The 17,154-nt window shown below is 34.9% G+C and overlaps 1 protein-coding gene across 1 annotated transcript in view; it reads left to right on the top strand.

The window, feature by feature from the left end:
• Positions 1-6,130, top strand: part of LOC109835161 (calcium-transporting ATPase 1, plasma membrane-type-like) — a 29,709-nt gene extending 23,579 nt beyond the window's left edge. Inside the window, exons 17-22 of the mRNA XM_020403150.1 lie at positions 50-104; positions 983-2,934; positions 3,022-3,180; positions 4,620-4,791; positions 5,021-5,319; positions 5,548-6,130. Coding sequence (XP_020258739.1) covers positions 50-104; positions 983-2,934; positions 3,022-3,180; positions 4,620-4,791; positions 5,021-5,319; positions 5,548-5,796 — 2,886 coding nt within the window. The 3' untranslated portion in view covers positions 5,797-6,130. The remainder of the gene's footprint in view (positions 1-49; positions 105-982; positions 2,935-3,021; positions 3,181-4,619; positions 4,792-5,020; positions 5,320-5,547) is intronic.

The raw sequence follows: 17,154 nt of genomic DNA, 5'->3' as shown, positions 1-17,154 counted from the left end.
TATTGTTTTTTGGTAGTAAATTACTTATAAGATCGTGTGATTTTGACAGGAGAAGCTGCGGATTGCTGTTTTGGTTTCAAAAGCTGCTCTTCAGTTCATAAATGGTGCTCTTTTTAATTTTATTTATTTATTTATTTTATTATGGTGTGTATGTGATGTGTTGCTGACGTGACACGCAAGGAAGAGTTCAGATTGTCACCGTAGAGCATGCCATGTTGGGAAGAAACAACAACACGCATTTATTATATTTCTACATAGGACATAACTGAGGTGTTTACACATATCTATGAAAATACAAAAGTGGAATATCTGTATTGAACTATTGATGATCAGGTTATCCATAAGTCACAAAATACAAGAAGATAAATAATCAAGCGATTTAGAAGTTTCTATCTTATTAATCAGTAACTTACACTAGTCGTGAAAATGCTAGAAATCATTTTTTTTTCTTCGGATTGTGCTATATGCGCATATGTGTGTGTGAGCGGGCATCCATGCGTGTGTGAATGTGGATCGTGCAAGCATGCTTACATGAACATATGTATGTTTGTACGTAGAATTGGATTATTCTTCTGATAATAGGAGAATGAATCTCTCTCTCTCATTTCTATAGCAGTCCGATCTAATATCTAGAAACAATTTACAACAAAATTAAAGTAAGATAGGAAGGAAAGGGTGATTTTGGCAAGTAAAAGTTAAAATTTCAATGAATCCAAGATTTAGTGCCAAATTAATCTTAGATTTTGTTTCCTTCTGGAAGAGAGAAAAAATGGAACCTGCCATTAATTCCTAGCTTCCGCAAATAAGTTAATTACAGAAACTATCTTTTTGTTAACAAAGTTGATTTATTTATACGTTTTTTCAATCTCCAGCCACCAAGAAAATCTTATAGCCATAAAAATAAGGGGTGAATTATCCAACTCGCAAACATACACGGATAATTTAACTTTTCATTTATTAATTCAACAATTTGTATGTTCAGGTATCCAAGTGCGCAGTGAATACACTCCGCCCGAACCAGTGAAGGAAGCAGGGTTCCTCATCTGCGCCGATGAACTGGGATCGATCGTAGAAGGCCACGACGTGAAGAAGCTGAAGGCCCATGGTGGCGTCAATGGCGTTGCGACCAAACTCTCGACGTCGGTTTCCGATGGTGTAGACATTAAACGTGACAGATTGAAATGTAGGGAAGAGATTTATGGAGTAAATAAGTTCACTGAGAGTAAAGTTCGGAGCTTTTGGGTGTTTGTATGGGAAGCATTGCAGGATATGACACTTATGATATTGGCAGTGTGTGCTTTTGTGTCTCTCCTTGTTGGTATTGCCACAGAAGGGTGGCCAAAAGGCGCCCATGATGGGTTGGGAATCGTTTCGAGCATTCTTTTGGTTGTGCTTGTCACAGCGATAAGTGATTATCGCCAGTCTTTGCAGTTTAAGGATTTGGATAAGGAGAAGAAGAAAATATCAGTCCAGGTTACCAGAAATGGGTTTAGACAGAAGATGTCGATATACGATCTTCTTCCAGGGGATATTGTCCATCTGGCAATTGGAGATCAAGTCCCTGCGGATGGATTGTTTGTTTCAGGGTTCTCTTTACTTATCAATGAATCGAGTCTAACAGGAGAGAGTGAGCCTGTTGCAGTAAATGCCGAGTACCCGTTTCTTCTGTCAGGAACAAAGGTCGAAGATGGGTATTGTAAAATGTTGGTAACAACTGTGGGCATGAGAACACAATGGGGTAAGCTGTTGGCAACACTTAGTGAAGGTGGAGATGATGAAACTCCGTTGCAGGTGAAACTGAACGGAGTTGCAACAATCATAGGAAAAATTGGTCTCTTCTTTGCGATTGTGACTTTTGCAGTGCTTGCTCAGGGACTTGTCACCAGAAAATATAAAGAGGGTCAGTACATGAGCTGGTCAGGGGATGATGCTTTGGAAATGCTCGAATATTTTGCAATTGCAGTTACTATAGTTGTTGTTGCTGTTCCTGAAGGACTCCCTTTGGCCGTGACTCTAAGTCTTGCTTTCGCCATGAAGAAAATGATGAACGATAAGGCACTTGTTCGCCACCTTGCAGCTTGTGAAACCATGGGTTCCGCCACAACCATTTGCAGTGACAAGACAGGAACCCTGACAACCAATCACATGACCGTTGTTAAAGCTTGTGTTTGTGGAAATATCGAGGAAGTAAGCGATTCCAATAAGGCTACTAGAATGTGTTCAAAGATTCCAGATATGGCAGTTAAAACTCTTCTACAGTCGATATTCAACAATACGGGAGGAGAAATTGTGATCAACCAAGAGGGGAAGCTCGAGATCTTGGGAACACCTACAGAGACTGCTTTGTTGGAATTTGGCTTGTCAATGGGTGGAGACTTTCAGGCTGTAAGGCAAGATGCTAAGCTTGTGAAGGTGGAACCTTTCAATTCTGCAAAGAAGAGAATGGGCGTGGTGATCCAACTACCTGAAGGAGGATATCGTGCACATTGTAAAGGCGCCTCAGAGATTGTTCTCGCTGCTTGTGACAAATTTATTGATTCTGCTGGCAATGTCGTTCCCCTTGATCATTTAGTAACTAAAAAACTCAATGATACAATTGAAAACTTTGCGAGTGAAGCCCTTCGTACTCTTTGCCTAGCTTATATGGATATTGAGAATAACTTCACAGCTGAGGAACAAATACCAGTCAAAGGATACACGTGTATTGGAATTGTGGGTATCAAAGATCCTGTCCGTCCTGGTGTGAAGGAGTCAGTTGCAATATGTAGGTCTGCAGGGATCACTGTGAGAATGGTTACAGGTGACAATATCAATACAGCAAAGGCAATTGCTCGTGAATGTGGTATTCTTACAGATGAAGGTGTTGCTATCGAAGGTCCAGAGTTTAGAGAGAAGAGCCTGGAAGAATTGATTGAATTAATTCCTAAAATACAGGTATATGAATCTCCTGTATGTTCTAACTCTGTAGATTTTACAACTAAACAATAAGGGTTCCCCATCAACTTGGTTACTGTTTACTAGGTAATGGCTAGATCTTCACCACTTGATAAGCATACCTTGGTTAAGCACTTGCGCACTACTCTTGATGAAGTTGTTGCTGTTACCGGTGATGGAACAAATGATGCTCCAGCACTTCATGAGGCAGATATCGGGCTTGCTATGGGCATCGCTGGTACAGAGGTAAATTTTGCTTGTGTGCACTAAATAATGTTAGAGAATCGAGTTTTAAAGTCAGTAAAAGAGAAGAAACCTATTGTTATGTTCTAAGTTGCATGGAAACGGGCACAGGTACTGGTACGGGTGCGGGTGCGGGTACAGGACACGGCAAAACTGTAAAATGTAGGGTACGGAGACACGACTACATATATATATTGAATTAATATTGTACATAAGATAATTTTTTCCCCTTCATGTGTCATTAGATTTAAAATTCCGATCACATTTTTGAGTTTCTTTTATCATATTGATGATCGTGAATTGTAAACTAATCATTTTTTTACTAGACATCTAAACGACCCATTAACTATATAGTTTTAAACTTGGGTATGGACTGAAACGAATCCGACCCGTATCTCATTAGTTTCAAAAGACGGATGTATGTGAAGTGTAAGCTCTACGTCCAGGAAGTCTTTGACAAGTGTTTTAAATTAACACATATATCGTATAATTGAGTACATGTTGTAATAAATGCATACATATATTCAAGAAGTGTCCATGAAGTTTGGGTACGGGAAAGTGTCGGGTACATGTCGGTACGGGTACGGCTTCATTATAGAAGTACCCGGGTAACATAGGTTATGTTGATAATGTAAATACTAGTTTCCGTGTACCTCATAAGATTGATTAATGTGACATAAGTTTTTCTTGCCTTGAGTTTTATTTATTTTTCTAGCTCAAATATCTGTACTTTTTTTTGCAAAGCATGGTTCATTTTTTGAGCTTACAATGCCTACTAATTCCAAAAGACAGTTTGAGATCACTTTAGTGTTTCCTAGTCAACTTATTTGTGTTCTTATTTTTTTTCCCGACTACTAATTCCCTTAATATGCCTATCTGCGAGCACTGGATGGATACCAAGACAAATTTTTCGATCTGCCTTCGCATCGGTATAGGATCTTAGCCATTATCATATCATATAGCTTGATATTACTGGCTTCATACAATGCTATTACTATATGTATTTAGCATGTCCTGATACAAAATTGCCTTTTTCTTCTTTACTATCCATTTCCCCACTTTCATAAAGATTGAATAGGTTTACTCCTCCACTTTAACAAAAACTCCATATTAAATGTTTCTAAACTTTCTAAGTTGAAATGGATCATAGCTCTTTGGGTAATGTAAGCCAAAGATGAATCTGAACTGCTAAGAAAAATTCTCTTCTAAGTGCAAAATACAAAACTTAAAAATCATTTTTAACAAGACTAGTAATAGAACATGGATTTTTTATTATTATAGCAAAACATGGAAATATATTTATTACTAAAAGATAAACAACTTTAGTGTCTTCCTTGTGTAACTTTACTACTTTTCAAGATTCTGTCAGCTTATAGATGGTCTTTCATATTAGCTCTTCATTATCGTGATATCTTTCTTTAATTGTACACCACATTCTGTAGGTGGCTAAGGAGAGTGCTGATGTCATAATTCTGGATGACAATTTTTCAACGATTGTAACTGTGGCTAAATGGGGCCGTTCAGTGTATGTCAACATACAAAAGTTTGTCCAGTTCCAGCTCACTGTTAACATTGTTGCGTTAATTGTTAATTTCTCCTCAGCCTGTCTGACAGGTAAATATATATTTTGAGTTCTCAATCATTGTTGCGTTAATTGTTAATTTCTCCTCAGCCTGTCTGACAGGTAAATATATATTTTGAGTTCTCAATATTATTAGATTGTGCACTTTGTCTCTTGAGAGCCTGTCTGACAGGTAAATATATATTTTGAGTTCTCAATATTATTAGATTGTGCACTTTGTCTCTTGAGCTATTCCTTTCTTCTTTGTGTTTTATGCTTCAGGAAATGCCCCCCTCACTGCTGTTCAACTTCTTTGGGTCAATATGATTATGGACACTCTGGGAGCACTTGCTCTGGCCACTGAACCACCAAACAATGACTTAATGAAGCGAATGCCGGTTGGGAGGAAAGGGAATTTTATAAGTAATGTAATGTGGAGGAATATCTTTGGACAGTCATTATATCAGTTTTTAGTTATGTGGTATCTCCAGACTCAAGGAAAAAGTATATTTGGGCTTGAGGAGCCTAGTGCTGATCTTACACTGAATACGCTTATATTCAATACATTCGTCTTCTGTCAGGTAATTTGAAGCCTCAGGGCTTTCTTCTAATAGGAGTTTAATTGTTTGGTTCTATTTATTATTGTTAGAGAAACAAGTAGTAGGAATATGTGTTTAAATGTGTATAAAAAATGAAGATACAAACATGCCATTGGTTAAATTTACATGTGATGCACATGCGATGACATTGAACTTTCAAATTTCTTATTGAATCCGAGCCTAGCTGATTCTTTGAGATTGTGTATGCAGGTCTTCAATGAAATTAGCTCTAGAGACATGGAGAAGATAGATGTTTTCAAAGGCATATTGCAGAATTATGTGTTTGTGGGTGTTCTTTCTTGCACTGTCATTTTTCAGATAATAATTGTCCAGTTCCTTGGTGAATTCGCAAGCACTACGCCATTGACATTGTTACAGTGGTTCATCTGTGTGTTTATTGGCTTTCTTGGCATGCCTATTGCTGCTGTTGTGAAGATGATTACCGTTGGATCTAATTGAAGAAGATTTAACGTAGGAGAGTAGAACTGATATTTATGAGATAAAAATCGAGCATTCAGTTCTCTACTTCAGTTTACTTTTCTGCTGTCATGAGTCAAAGCATGCGCAGCAATTGTTCACTGAATATGGTTGTATTTATGTATTTTCCTTTGATTATTTTCCACTTGTATTGGCTTGATTGGTTTTGTAATGTAGAAGTTTAGTCACTCACAACTAACAAGTTTGATGTAGAAAGCGTGTTGAGCTTTCAGTTTAACAGGAAGAAATTCGTCTGACAATGCCGTACTTTTTTCGATGGATTTGATTCTACGAGTGTTGTGGATTTCCTTAGCGTGAATTTATTGTGGGTCGAAGCTTGCATGATGAACATCTGCAGATTGTGCATCGTGTTATTTCATAATTGTATAAAGAGCCCTTGCTTCTGTTTCTGGACGGTTAATGCAAGTCTAAATCTAGATACTTCTGTGGCAGTTTGAAGGTGCTCTTTCAATTGATACCTCAGCCTTCTGCAACACAATTTGGTTATAAATAATAAATAGTAACATCTCAAGTTTATTATAATATGATCGATAACAGAGACTAGTATTCAGTTCAATGTGAGTTCATTAAATTGAAGATGAATAGGCAGGTAAAAAGACAAAGGACAACAGCACGTTTGATATACCTTTTACCAGCAGAATTTCCCTTTTGTCTTCTAAGCTCATCAATTTGCTTGTTCTGAGTATTCGGTAACAACACGTATACTTTCTTTAGGACCTTTTATGCTACTCCACAAGCTCCTAGTCGATGTTAAGTTTTGTAAAAATAACCTTTTCTCAAATTTTTTGCAAGTCCTTTGGCAACAAGGGATTCATTCTTCCAACTACAACTACAAAAATAACACAATTTCCATGAAATTAACAGTTCCAACTAGAACTACAGCCGTCTTGCAAAATAACCAATTCAATTCATTGTGAATTTATTAAAAAAACAGAACATGCAGCTATGCAAACCAAGGCAACTTGCACCTTGGATCTACTAGTCACAATTAAGTTGCTTGTTTAATACTTTATTTATAAAGCTCATACATACTTTCTTCAGTACCATTTGCTCAGATGTCAGTAATATATGCCAATAACAAAGGCCTGTGATATCTCATTGTATTCTCCATTAATTACCCTTCATTCAGGATCAATAGGAACTGTTCAAGAATCTCTCTGGCGCGTTATATAAGGCAATGCCTTCTATCCTCGTCGAGGTTAACACCCATCTTGCTCTCCTAATTGAACTACCAATTATTAAGACTCAACCAGAAATTAAAATAAACTAGAATTAAAACATCAAAGCCAAAACAGATTCTACCCGTGTAGAATTTAAAAGGGAAATCGAAAGGGTATCAGAAATGCTAGTAACTATCTCTATAACAAGCACAAGAGCTACGCATATCACAATATCGAAGCCATCACAATATATCCATAAGATCTTGTGCATCATCTGAGCATACAGATTGCAGACATACAGTTCAAACTGGCAATATAAGAGCGCATGCAACTAACACAAAAGAAACAAGTAGGCAACCATCTGGAACTAGTGAACAAAAGCGTTTTTCCAGTACAGGAAGAAAGTAGGTCTTCAGCAACAAGTCCTACAAACTGATCCCCAGCAACTCAACATTCGCGGTTGGCTTCAAACTTCCCTGCAGCGTGACACCGCAAACCATTGTTAACTCATGGGTCAACTAAATTATCAGCATCTAGGAATACTGATTATGTACAGTTTACAGTATTAGGAAATTTTATATTTAAAAAAAAAACTGTTCCATTAATCAGTCTAAAGACAAAATGAATCCAAGAAAGAGATTACTTACAACATGAAAAGAACAGCTCTATAGAACAGATAAGACAAATGAATCAAAATCAAAGGGGAAAAAATGCACACATCTAAAAGAATCATGTAACTTTTTAAACAAATATATGCATATTAGACCAGGGAAAAAAGTAGCGTGTGAAGTACTTCAAGTGGAACACTTCTAAATATAGGAGCTCCAAGTAGGTAATGTTGCTTAGCAATCCGACACCCAGGAAAAAAGAACTGTCCCAAAGCTTTACTTTCAATCAAAGAATATTGTTACTGATAACAAATTATTGGAAAGAATCAATTGCGACATTAGGACAAGCATTTCGCAGAGTAATTATATGCATACAAATCAGGAAAATTAACTCGTAGTCTAGTATATACAAGATTAATCTAATAGAACTTTTGAATTTTAAACCTGTTTATTACCATGTTTTTAGAATAATACATACTGGAGCAACACATACCAATAAATTTAACTTTTATAGATGCTTACCACACTAGACATCCTTCCTGTGCCGATGACAATAACTACATTTAACAAACAGTAAAATTCACAAAATTACCAGACTAACGGCACTCGTGTGGTGGACAAATTATAAAAAATGTTCAGACTGATTAGTAACACGATAAAGATGTTGAAAACATCCAAATCTTTGGTGTCATAAAACACTTAGTTTACATGCTAAAGCTAATATATTGCTCATGATAATCATAATTAACTGCTGCACATATGATTAGCACCTCTTTGAAGTGTTAGCCAATGAAAGCAGTGTATGTAATATGGGAACTAGACACTCGATACTAATTGATTCAGGCACTTGAAAAGAAAAAGATAAGTTCTTTCGTAATTATCACATTGGACCTCTTCAATATCTTGTAGACAGTACATCATATATGAGCATCGTTGCGTGATTCCCCAGATCCTCCTCGAACCGTCGTACAATTCCTGCAAATCGATTCCCTGTACATTTGCGAACCGATTCCTTCCGATACACGAACCGGTTCCTCAAAATTAGCGTACCACTTACAAGTATGCTAGATGCAAAGTCTCTTTAAGTACACATGCACAAGACACAATACAATGCGTGCAATTAAATGAAGGGAGACACACAATAGAGCGTATGAGCCAATACACATGCACAAGACACAATACAATGCGTGCAATTAAATGAAGGGAGACACACAATAGAGCGTATGAGCCAATAACTTTACTGTAACTAAACATATAAAAAAGGGTAGCCCAGTGCACAAGGTTCCCACCATTGTGGGCTCTGGGGAGGGTCTTACCCCCGTATGCGAAGAGGCTGTTTCCAGGATTTGAACCCATGACCTCCAAGTCACAAGGCAACAACTTTACCGTTGCACCAAGGCTCACCATCAACTAAACACATATGTTAATTAAATGTAAAATGAAACCATGATCCTAAAACGAGCTTTGTGAAAATAAAACAGTACAAAGAAATAAACTCTATCAAAAAAAGTATTTTAAGTATTTTGTATGAAAAAAAATATTAAAATTCATAATTAGCTTTCTAGTTTTCTACTATATACTTTGGAAAGCTTTAAGTGCACTATAAAAAAATTTACAACGTACCACTAACCGAGCTTGCGTACCGAAGCAAGCTACCCCCTAACATATCTAAAAAAGTTTAATTATGAATTTGCAAAGAATGAACCCAAACGTATCTGAGATTTTTGTTGATATAAGAAAACATATGGATGCCCTTGGAATTTTTTGCCTCTCCTGTTAAAAATAAAAAAGAATTTCTATCAAGAAATTTGTGAACGAATACAGTTGTGGACAACATAGTAACATGTCAGGTCAATCACGAGTATCTCACAAATTCATAGCAGCACAATTGCATTATGTGTTAAAAGTTTTGCCCGAAATCCACCTAATTGATGTGCAAAAGGAGTTTCTCACTCAGTATGGATTGGTGATTGATTATAGTGAGATATGGTGGGGTAAAGGGAGAGCACAAGAGGAGTTATATAGTGATTTTTATGAGTCTTACGATCAACTGGTAAAAGTTACAGATTTGTTATTAAATATATAAATTTTTATAGTAGACACTTAATGTACATTGTTAGATGTTAATTTACTCAGCAATATACTAACTTTTATGGCCATCCGAGCTACAGTGCTTAACAACTTAATGTACATTGGTTTCAACGTATCAACAATACAACCAGTGAATAAACCAGTTATATTGGTTTCAACGTAAGAACTATGGTCATCCGAGCGACAGTGCTTAACAACTTCCTCATCCAACTAAAGTTTGGCAAGATGCTGATGGTCCTAGCGCATGAGGGGGGCACAAATAGAATCTTCTTGCCCACGTCAATATACTTTTGTACAAATGAGTAATACATTTTTGCAAAATCAGGAGTTTTGCCATAAATACTATGTTGTATTTCGAACAAGATAATGTTATATCATTTATAAAATAGATGTGAAGAGGATCAGGGGTTTGATCCGGTGCTTACACTAAAGTGAGCTAATGCGACTCCATATTCCTTGTGCAAAGAGTTATTTTCTAGTTTCTCTAACCACTCACTTAATATATCTATCAATGCCTCCATGACCTACAAAATTAACATGCAAGAATGAAAGTTAACATAATACTATACAGATTGCTAAGTAGATATGAAAGTTAACAATAAACAATAAACTTATATGATCATTGAGACGACCTCCACGAAGCAAATATAGAAGCTCCAAACTATCAATACTACTATTAAAGTATTGACAGTAATACTCCTCCTAAAATATAATAGTGAAATATAGCATCAATATTTGTGGAGAATAATTAGAAACTACACTAAAATGTTGACAAATTCTTAAAAGAATTAACAAGTAAATAACAAAAGTTAGCAGTTATAAATAAAAGTTAACATGTACAAATGAACATTAACAGTTATAAACAAAAGTTAACACATAGTACCCAAAGTTTACAAGTTCCACGGAAACTTAACAATTATACACAAAAGTTAACATTTATAGATAAAACTTAACAGGTAATGTACAAGTAAACATAAAAGTTCATATGAAACTTACTAATGATATTTTTTATTGCAATAATTTGAGAGCCATCTGATCTCATCTTGTGTGAGGTTTGACGCTACATGATTAGGTATCCTTTAGTTATGCATGAAAGTTCATTCACTATCCACTAGGCATATGCTAAAATCTAAAACTTTATGAATACCCTCATTTAATACCTTTCGAAGAGCTTCCTGCTTCTTCTTTTTTTCCTATTCTTCAACAAATCCCACCTATATTTATCGAGTTTGTAGTAGTACTTGATTTCTTTTTCCTCATTATTTATTTGGTGTGGTATTTTATTTATCGCACTGTCAGTTCTTTCCTTTTTTCCTTCAATGAATGGAATTCGGACTAGTTGTGATCTCATTCTAATCCTGGTACTTGGTGCCCTTATCTCCAACTTTGAGACCACTTTTTTGTACCTCTTACCATACACTTTCATCTCCAGTCGGGCAATTACTTTCTCAATTGTTGTTTCTTCCTCAATGTTCTCCTCTTCTCTTCTTCTTTCTCTTCTTGCACAACATCCACCTCTTTCTCTTCTTCCTTCTCTTCTTCTTTCTCTTTTTGTACAACATCTTCTTCTTTCTCTTCTTCCTTCTCCTTTTGCACAACCTCTTCTTCAATATGTCTATCTTCTTTTCTAATATTGATTATCATCCCCCCGAGTGAAAGAATCTAAATCATTTTTATTTTTCTTTTGTGTAGCATTAATATGCCTATCATTCAGTGTCATTAGATTTTATATTCTCCTCTAGTTCTTCAGGTTCAAAGATATCACAGGTCCCTTCATAGGTTTTCAATTTCTTAGTAAGCCATAGTATCTCCTTTGTACAAACATCCTACTGATAACGCTTACTATACTTGCACACATTAAGCAATTTATAATTGAATTTAGCAGTACTCCTCCAAAGACAAAGCTGCTTCTCAATGGTAAACCTCTCTATCTCCACTTTCCTCTTAAAAGCATCAAGGAAATAAACAATCTGAAAAATATATAAAAAAACTTATCAGTTAAATAAACAATAAAAAATCAAGGGGAATAGTTATTAAAGATAAAAAAACAATGAAATAATAGGATGAAAGTTAACATGTAATTAAGAAAGTTAACAAGAAACAACAAAAATTAACATGTAATAATAAAAGTTAACAAGAAACAATTACAATTAACATACAATCCTAAAATTTAACAAGCAATAATGAAAGTTAACATGTAATCATGAAAGTTAACAACTTACAATAAAAATTAACATGTAATTTGAAAGTTAACAAGAAACAATAAAAATTAACATGTAATCCTAAAAGTTAACAAACAACAATTAAAATTAACATGCAATAATAAAAGTTAACAATCAACAATAAAATTAACATGCAAGAATGAAAGTTAACAAGATACTATGCAAATAAACAGCCATATATTAAAGTTATAAGAAATAATAAACAATAACAAGTAAGAAAGTGTAAAAAATTTAAAACGCTTATGTAGCCTATTGACGGGCCCTTAGTTCTCTCTCCAACCTTTTTCGGCTTCACCTTCTTATTTTCTGAACAACCTCCTTGGACATAAATTACTCCTCATTTTTACTCTTATTGGTGATGATAGGGATTATTTTTATTCCCCGATAAGAGATATCATCCTTCCTCAAATTTGTCTTTCTAAGAGGGTATCTCTCACATGGGACACCTTTAGCAATAGTTATTACTTTCGTAAATGGAAAACAAATAAATTGAATTTTCACAATACTAACGATCCTTTTTGTATCTCACAAGGGATGACTTCATATCTATATTTTCTCTAAACATTCTACGGATCAAGTTCAGACTTCATACGATCCATACAATTGATTACTCTATTTATTGATCCAATGTAAGCACTAGGGCCAACCAAATAAGCTTAACAATTTCCTCATCCAACATGACTTCGGTAAGTGATGCGGCATAATTATGTACCAAAATTGCAAGTGCACAATTGATCAAGTTATAGTATAAAAAGTTATCGATCCCACGAGGAAGGTGATTTTAAAAGATTATTAGAATAGGTTCTTATATTGTGTGCGTGACAAAATAAGATTAAAGAATAAGTGTGATTGTGATGAGTGATTGTTGTGAATATATGCAAGAGACAATAAATTGAATTTTTAGAGGAGAGAAGAAAGAATTAAAGAATAAATGAAATCATAAGGCAGGAAAGAGGAATGAATAAAATCAAGAAATAAAATCAAGAAATAAAATCAAGAATGAAAAGAAAATTCAAGAAAGTTAAGATGGATGATTCAATTTAAGATATGAGAAATCTAGAATTTAATCCACTAGCAAATTTCAATTACAAAATACAAACTATTCTCTTTTTATCATATTTCAACTTAGGTTTATTAAGCATAGACTATCAAACCATTTAAGGAAAGTATAACCTATCAAATTATCATCTAAATCAAAATTACTATTCATGATAAGAACAACAACAAGATAGTAATCCTAGAATTCATAAGCATAACCTATCAAACCATTTAAGATAAGCATAGATTATCAAATTCTTCTTCTACCGATTAGTTTTCTAGTTGATTATCCTAAACATGAACATTTTAAATGAAAGAGAATAATTTGCATACTATAAAGGAAATTAGACTAGCATCATACAATTCTAAGATTCCTACAAGAATTAATTTCACATCTTAAGAAATAAAAACAAAAAGAAAAAGAACTAATTACAAAATTAAAAAGAAAATAAAAATCTAAACTATGAACAAGAAATAAATCTAACTACAAAGAATTAAAATCTAAACTAAAAAATAAATTGCAAAAATTAAATGCAAGAAAATAAATATACTCTATAAATTAAAGTGCAAAAAGAAATAAAAAGACAAGAAAATAAATCTACACTACAAGCATGAATTTAAATCTAACTAATAAGCAATAATAAAGAAATTACAAAAAAGAAATAAAAGAGGAAAATAAAAGAAATGCAAACCTTCAAATTGCTCTTCATCTCCATCCTCATCATTCAACAAGAGGAGAAAGAACAAATTTAAAGTGGAGAAAAATTATTATTATTAATTGCAACTAAAGTTATAATTTTTGGAATGCCTTCTCAATTAAGAGTAGCCCTCCTCTCCAAATGGAGTTATAAAATTTTTCACATCCTTAACCACTCACTCTCTACCCCTATTTATAGTAAACATCAGTGAATGATAGCCATTGGATTGAAATCTTATCCAAAAACAACAAATTTCAGCCTTAGATCTATAACAAACTGTACGATGGTATCGATGTAGGTATCGACACAGGCATCGATGCAGGCATCGATGCCCCCATCGATGCAGGCATCGATGCATGCCTTCTTCTGGTTGCTGTCCGCAGAACTCTTGGCTTTTGGGCTTGTGTCTTGGGCTTTGGCTTGGACTTTTGGGCTTGGCATTTTCTCTTGATTTTCCGTTGGGCTTTGAATTATTTCTTCATTAAATATTTGAAAGAATTCCTTTGGCTTCATGGGCTTCATTTCTTCATTAAATCAAGGGGTTTTTGTTGAGATATTGGAGTTTGAGATTTATTCATCATTAACCTGCAATTAACAGATAAAAGCAATTATTAGTGGTATATTTATTCATATAAAATAGATAATGAGGGTATAAAAATTGTAATAAAATATGATTAAATCAAGGGCTTTTTGTTGAGAGATGAGAGTTTGGGCTCTTATTCTTCATTAACCTGCAATTAAAGATAAAAGCAATTATTAGTGGTATATTTATTCATATAAAATAGATAACGAGGGTATAAAATTATAATAAAATGTGATTATCAAATACTCCCACACCTAAACTTTTGCTAGTCCTCTAGCAAAGAAAATAAAAATAAAATCCTAACTCACTTTCGCAGGAATCACGGTTGTATTTAGCGCATACAACAAGCTTTTAAACCCCTAGGTTATCCTAGTGGACGAGTTGTAGTCTCGTGAGGGTTTGCAGTGAATATACCCATAAAATTCGGTCAACTTGCCAAGTTAAATAAGTCAGTAAATAACATATTTTCCTTGATATATTTACCCACAAAATTCGGTCAACTTGCCAAGTTAAATAAGTCAGTAAATAACATATTTTCCTTGATATATTTAAACATTCTAATTGAAGCTAGTTAATAATCAAGAAAACGTTTTTATATGTAACTCCAATGTAAATCCCCTAGAAAATCTTTTTCATTATAGCAATACAAAACCAAGTCAAATCTTAGAAATTTAATTAAAAAGTTTTGAAAAGAACATGCCAACTCTTTGTTTTAAATAACTTTCAAGTCTCTTGATCAAAAATTATTTTTCAAGACCATATATACAAAACAACAATATATATATAAAAACAATGGTTAGTGTTATATATATATTTTTTTTTCACTCTCTAATTCTTGGTGATTGTTTTCTATTTTAACGGGCTTTCTAAGTGACCATTTAACGAGTTTTGGGCCAATGAATCCCAACCCAATTGGGCTTAGGTCATTAAGTATAGAGATACTCCTTGGGCTTAATTGCTCAGTCAACTTAGGCTTTATAAGATAGAATCACCTTGAATTTAAGAGTTTTTTTTTGTGCCCATTTTTCGCACTCTTCTTTTATAAGGTTAGTTTTTTTTAATATATATATGTGTAAGTATATATAGTCTTTAAAAAAAAATGTATAAATCAAGATAACTTGAAAAAAAAATATTTTCAACTCTAAGTTAAGCATGCAAAAATTTCATTATTTTTAATTAAAAATCTAAGGTAAGACTTAAGTAAAGTATACTAGTTGAAAAATCATTTCTTAAGAATTTTATTTGGAGTTATCATAAAAGGTGAACTTGAATATGTCACTAACTAAGAATTAGAAAATTTAAAATCTATCAATTTGATCAATTATTACTTAACTCTATTAATTTGGCAAGTGACAATATTTTTATAATTTTTTTTAACAAAAAGAAAGAAAAATATAACTAAAAAGGTAAAATAAAGAGGAAAATATGTATTTCTCACCCCCACACCTAAATTTTGCATTGTCCTCAATACAAATTCGCTGAAGCACAAAGTAAAGCAGATAAAATTAAAGAACTTACAGTTGTTCGGTTGACAATGATGATAAGGATCTGCAATTACTGTTAGTATGAGGATGAAGAAATCAAATAAGAGGAAAAATTGTAAGTAATTTTTTTTTACCTATGTTACTTATTCAAATTTTTGTTATGTTTTTTTATAAGAAACAAAAGAACTTTTTTTAAGAAACAAAAGAAAAATTAGTTTTTTTATTTTTTTTATTTTTATAGATAATGAGGTTCATGAAGAACCAACACCTCTTCCTCTCCGAGCGTAGAAAATTCTAAAAATGGTTTCAGACGTTGACCATTTATTTTAAAAATATTACCATTTTTAGGATTTTCTATCTCGACGCCTGCAGACCCAAGTCTGCCTGCTCGCCTGCAACTCGAAATTCGCCTGCAGTCCCAAATCCGCCTGCAGACCCAAGTCTGCCTGCAATCCCCAGCTCTGCCTGCAGTCTCAAATCCGCCTGCAGACCCCAAGTCTGCCTGCAATCCCCAAGTCTGCCTGCAGTCTCAAATCCGCCTGCAGACCCCAAGTCTGCCTGCAATCCCCAGCTCTGCCTGCAGTCCCAAGCTCGCGAGGACAAACCTCCCTTATTTTCCGTGATGTGAGGGTAGGGGGGGCACAATACTCCAGGCCCGTCAGAGGGCCGTCCACAGTACGAATGAGCGGACAGGCGCCGAAACAGCCTGCACTCTCATAAATGCAGCTTACCTCACTTGTCCAAGCAGAAGGGAGGGCCGCCGGCGCTCAGTGAGTTGGCCATATCCACTCGAGTACCTGACAGCCGCTGTCACGCATACGAGGAGGGGCTTTCCCATTCCTAAGTGACGTGATGTAAAACATGGCTCCTCGAATGACCGCTCCTGTTGCAGGTGAACAGCAGGATATCTCTGAACGACGTGTGGTCACATCCCATAATTCAAGGAGTAGTCAAGCTGTCTCCCTCACGTGGTCAAATCCCATGAATCAAGGGATGGCCCATTTTATCCCTTGCCTATTAAAACCCATCTTTAGCCAGCATGAAAAGGGATTTTGGCTGTTGCATATTCGGCTGGCTAATCTCCCAAAGGTTGAACCTGGATCTTTGCCAAAGGCTCCCTCATTTGAGAACCGAAGCTCCGGCTCCAGCAGCAACTTCGATCGGATCGTCCAAGGGAAGCAGACTCGGCACGAGCACCGAGCGAGGCGTCCTATCGCCACCGAGGAACCCACGTTAAACTAGGAGGGCTTTCCCTCCGCTTCTGTTGTAAACATTTGATTATTAGTTTGTAATAAGCTTTCTTATCAATACAAACGAAGTTCCCTGTTTCCGGGAGATCAAAATTTACACCCTACAAACAAAAATACAACTAAAAAGGTAAAATAAAGAGGAAAATATGTACTTCTCACCCCCACATCTAAATTTTGCATTGTCG

The sequence above is a fragment of the Asparagus officinalis genome, chromosome 3 (assembly GCF_001876935.1).
Source record: "Asparagus officinalis chromosome 3, Aspof.V1, whole genome shotgun sequence".
NCBI lineage: Eukaryota > Viridiplantae > Streptophyta > Magnoliopsida > Asparagales > Asparagaceae > Asparagus > Asparagus officinalis.
The sequence above is the reverse complement of the archived record's forward strand: the minus strand, read 5'-3'. Positions and strand labels throughout refer to the sequence as shown.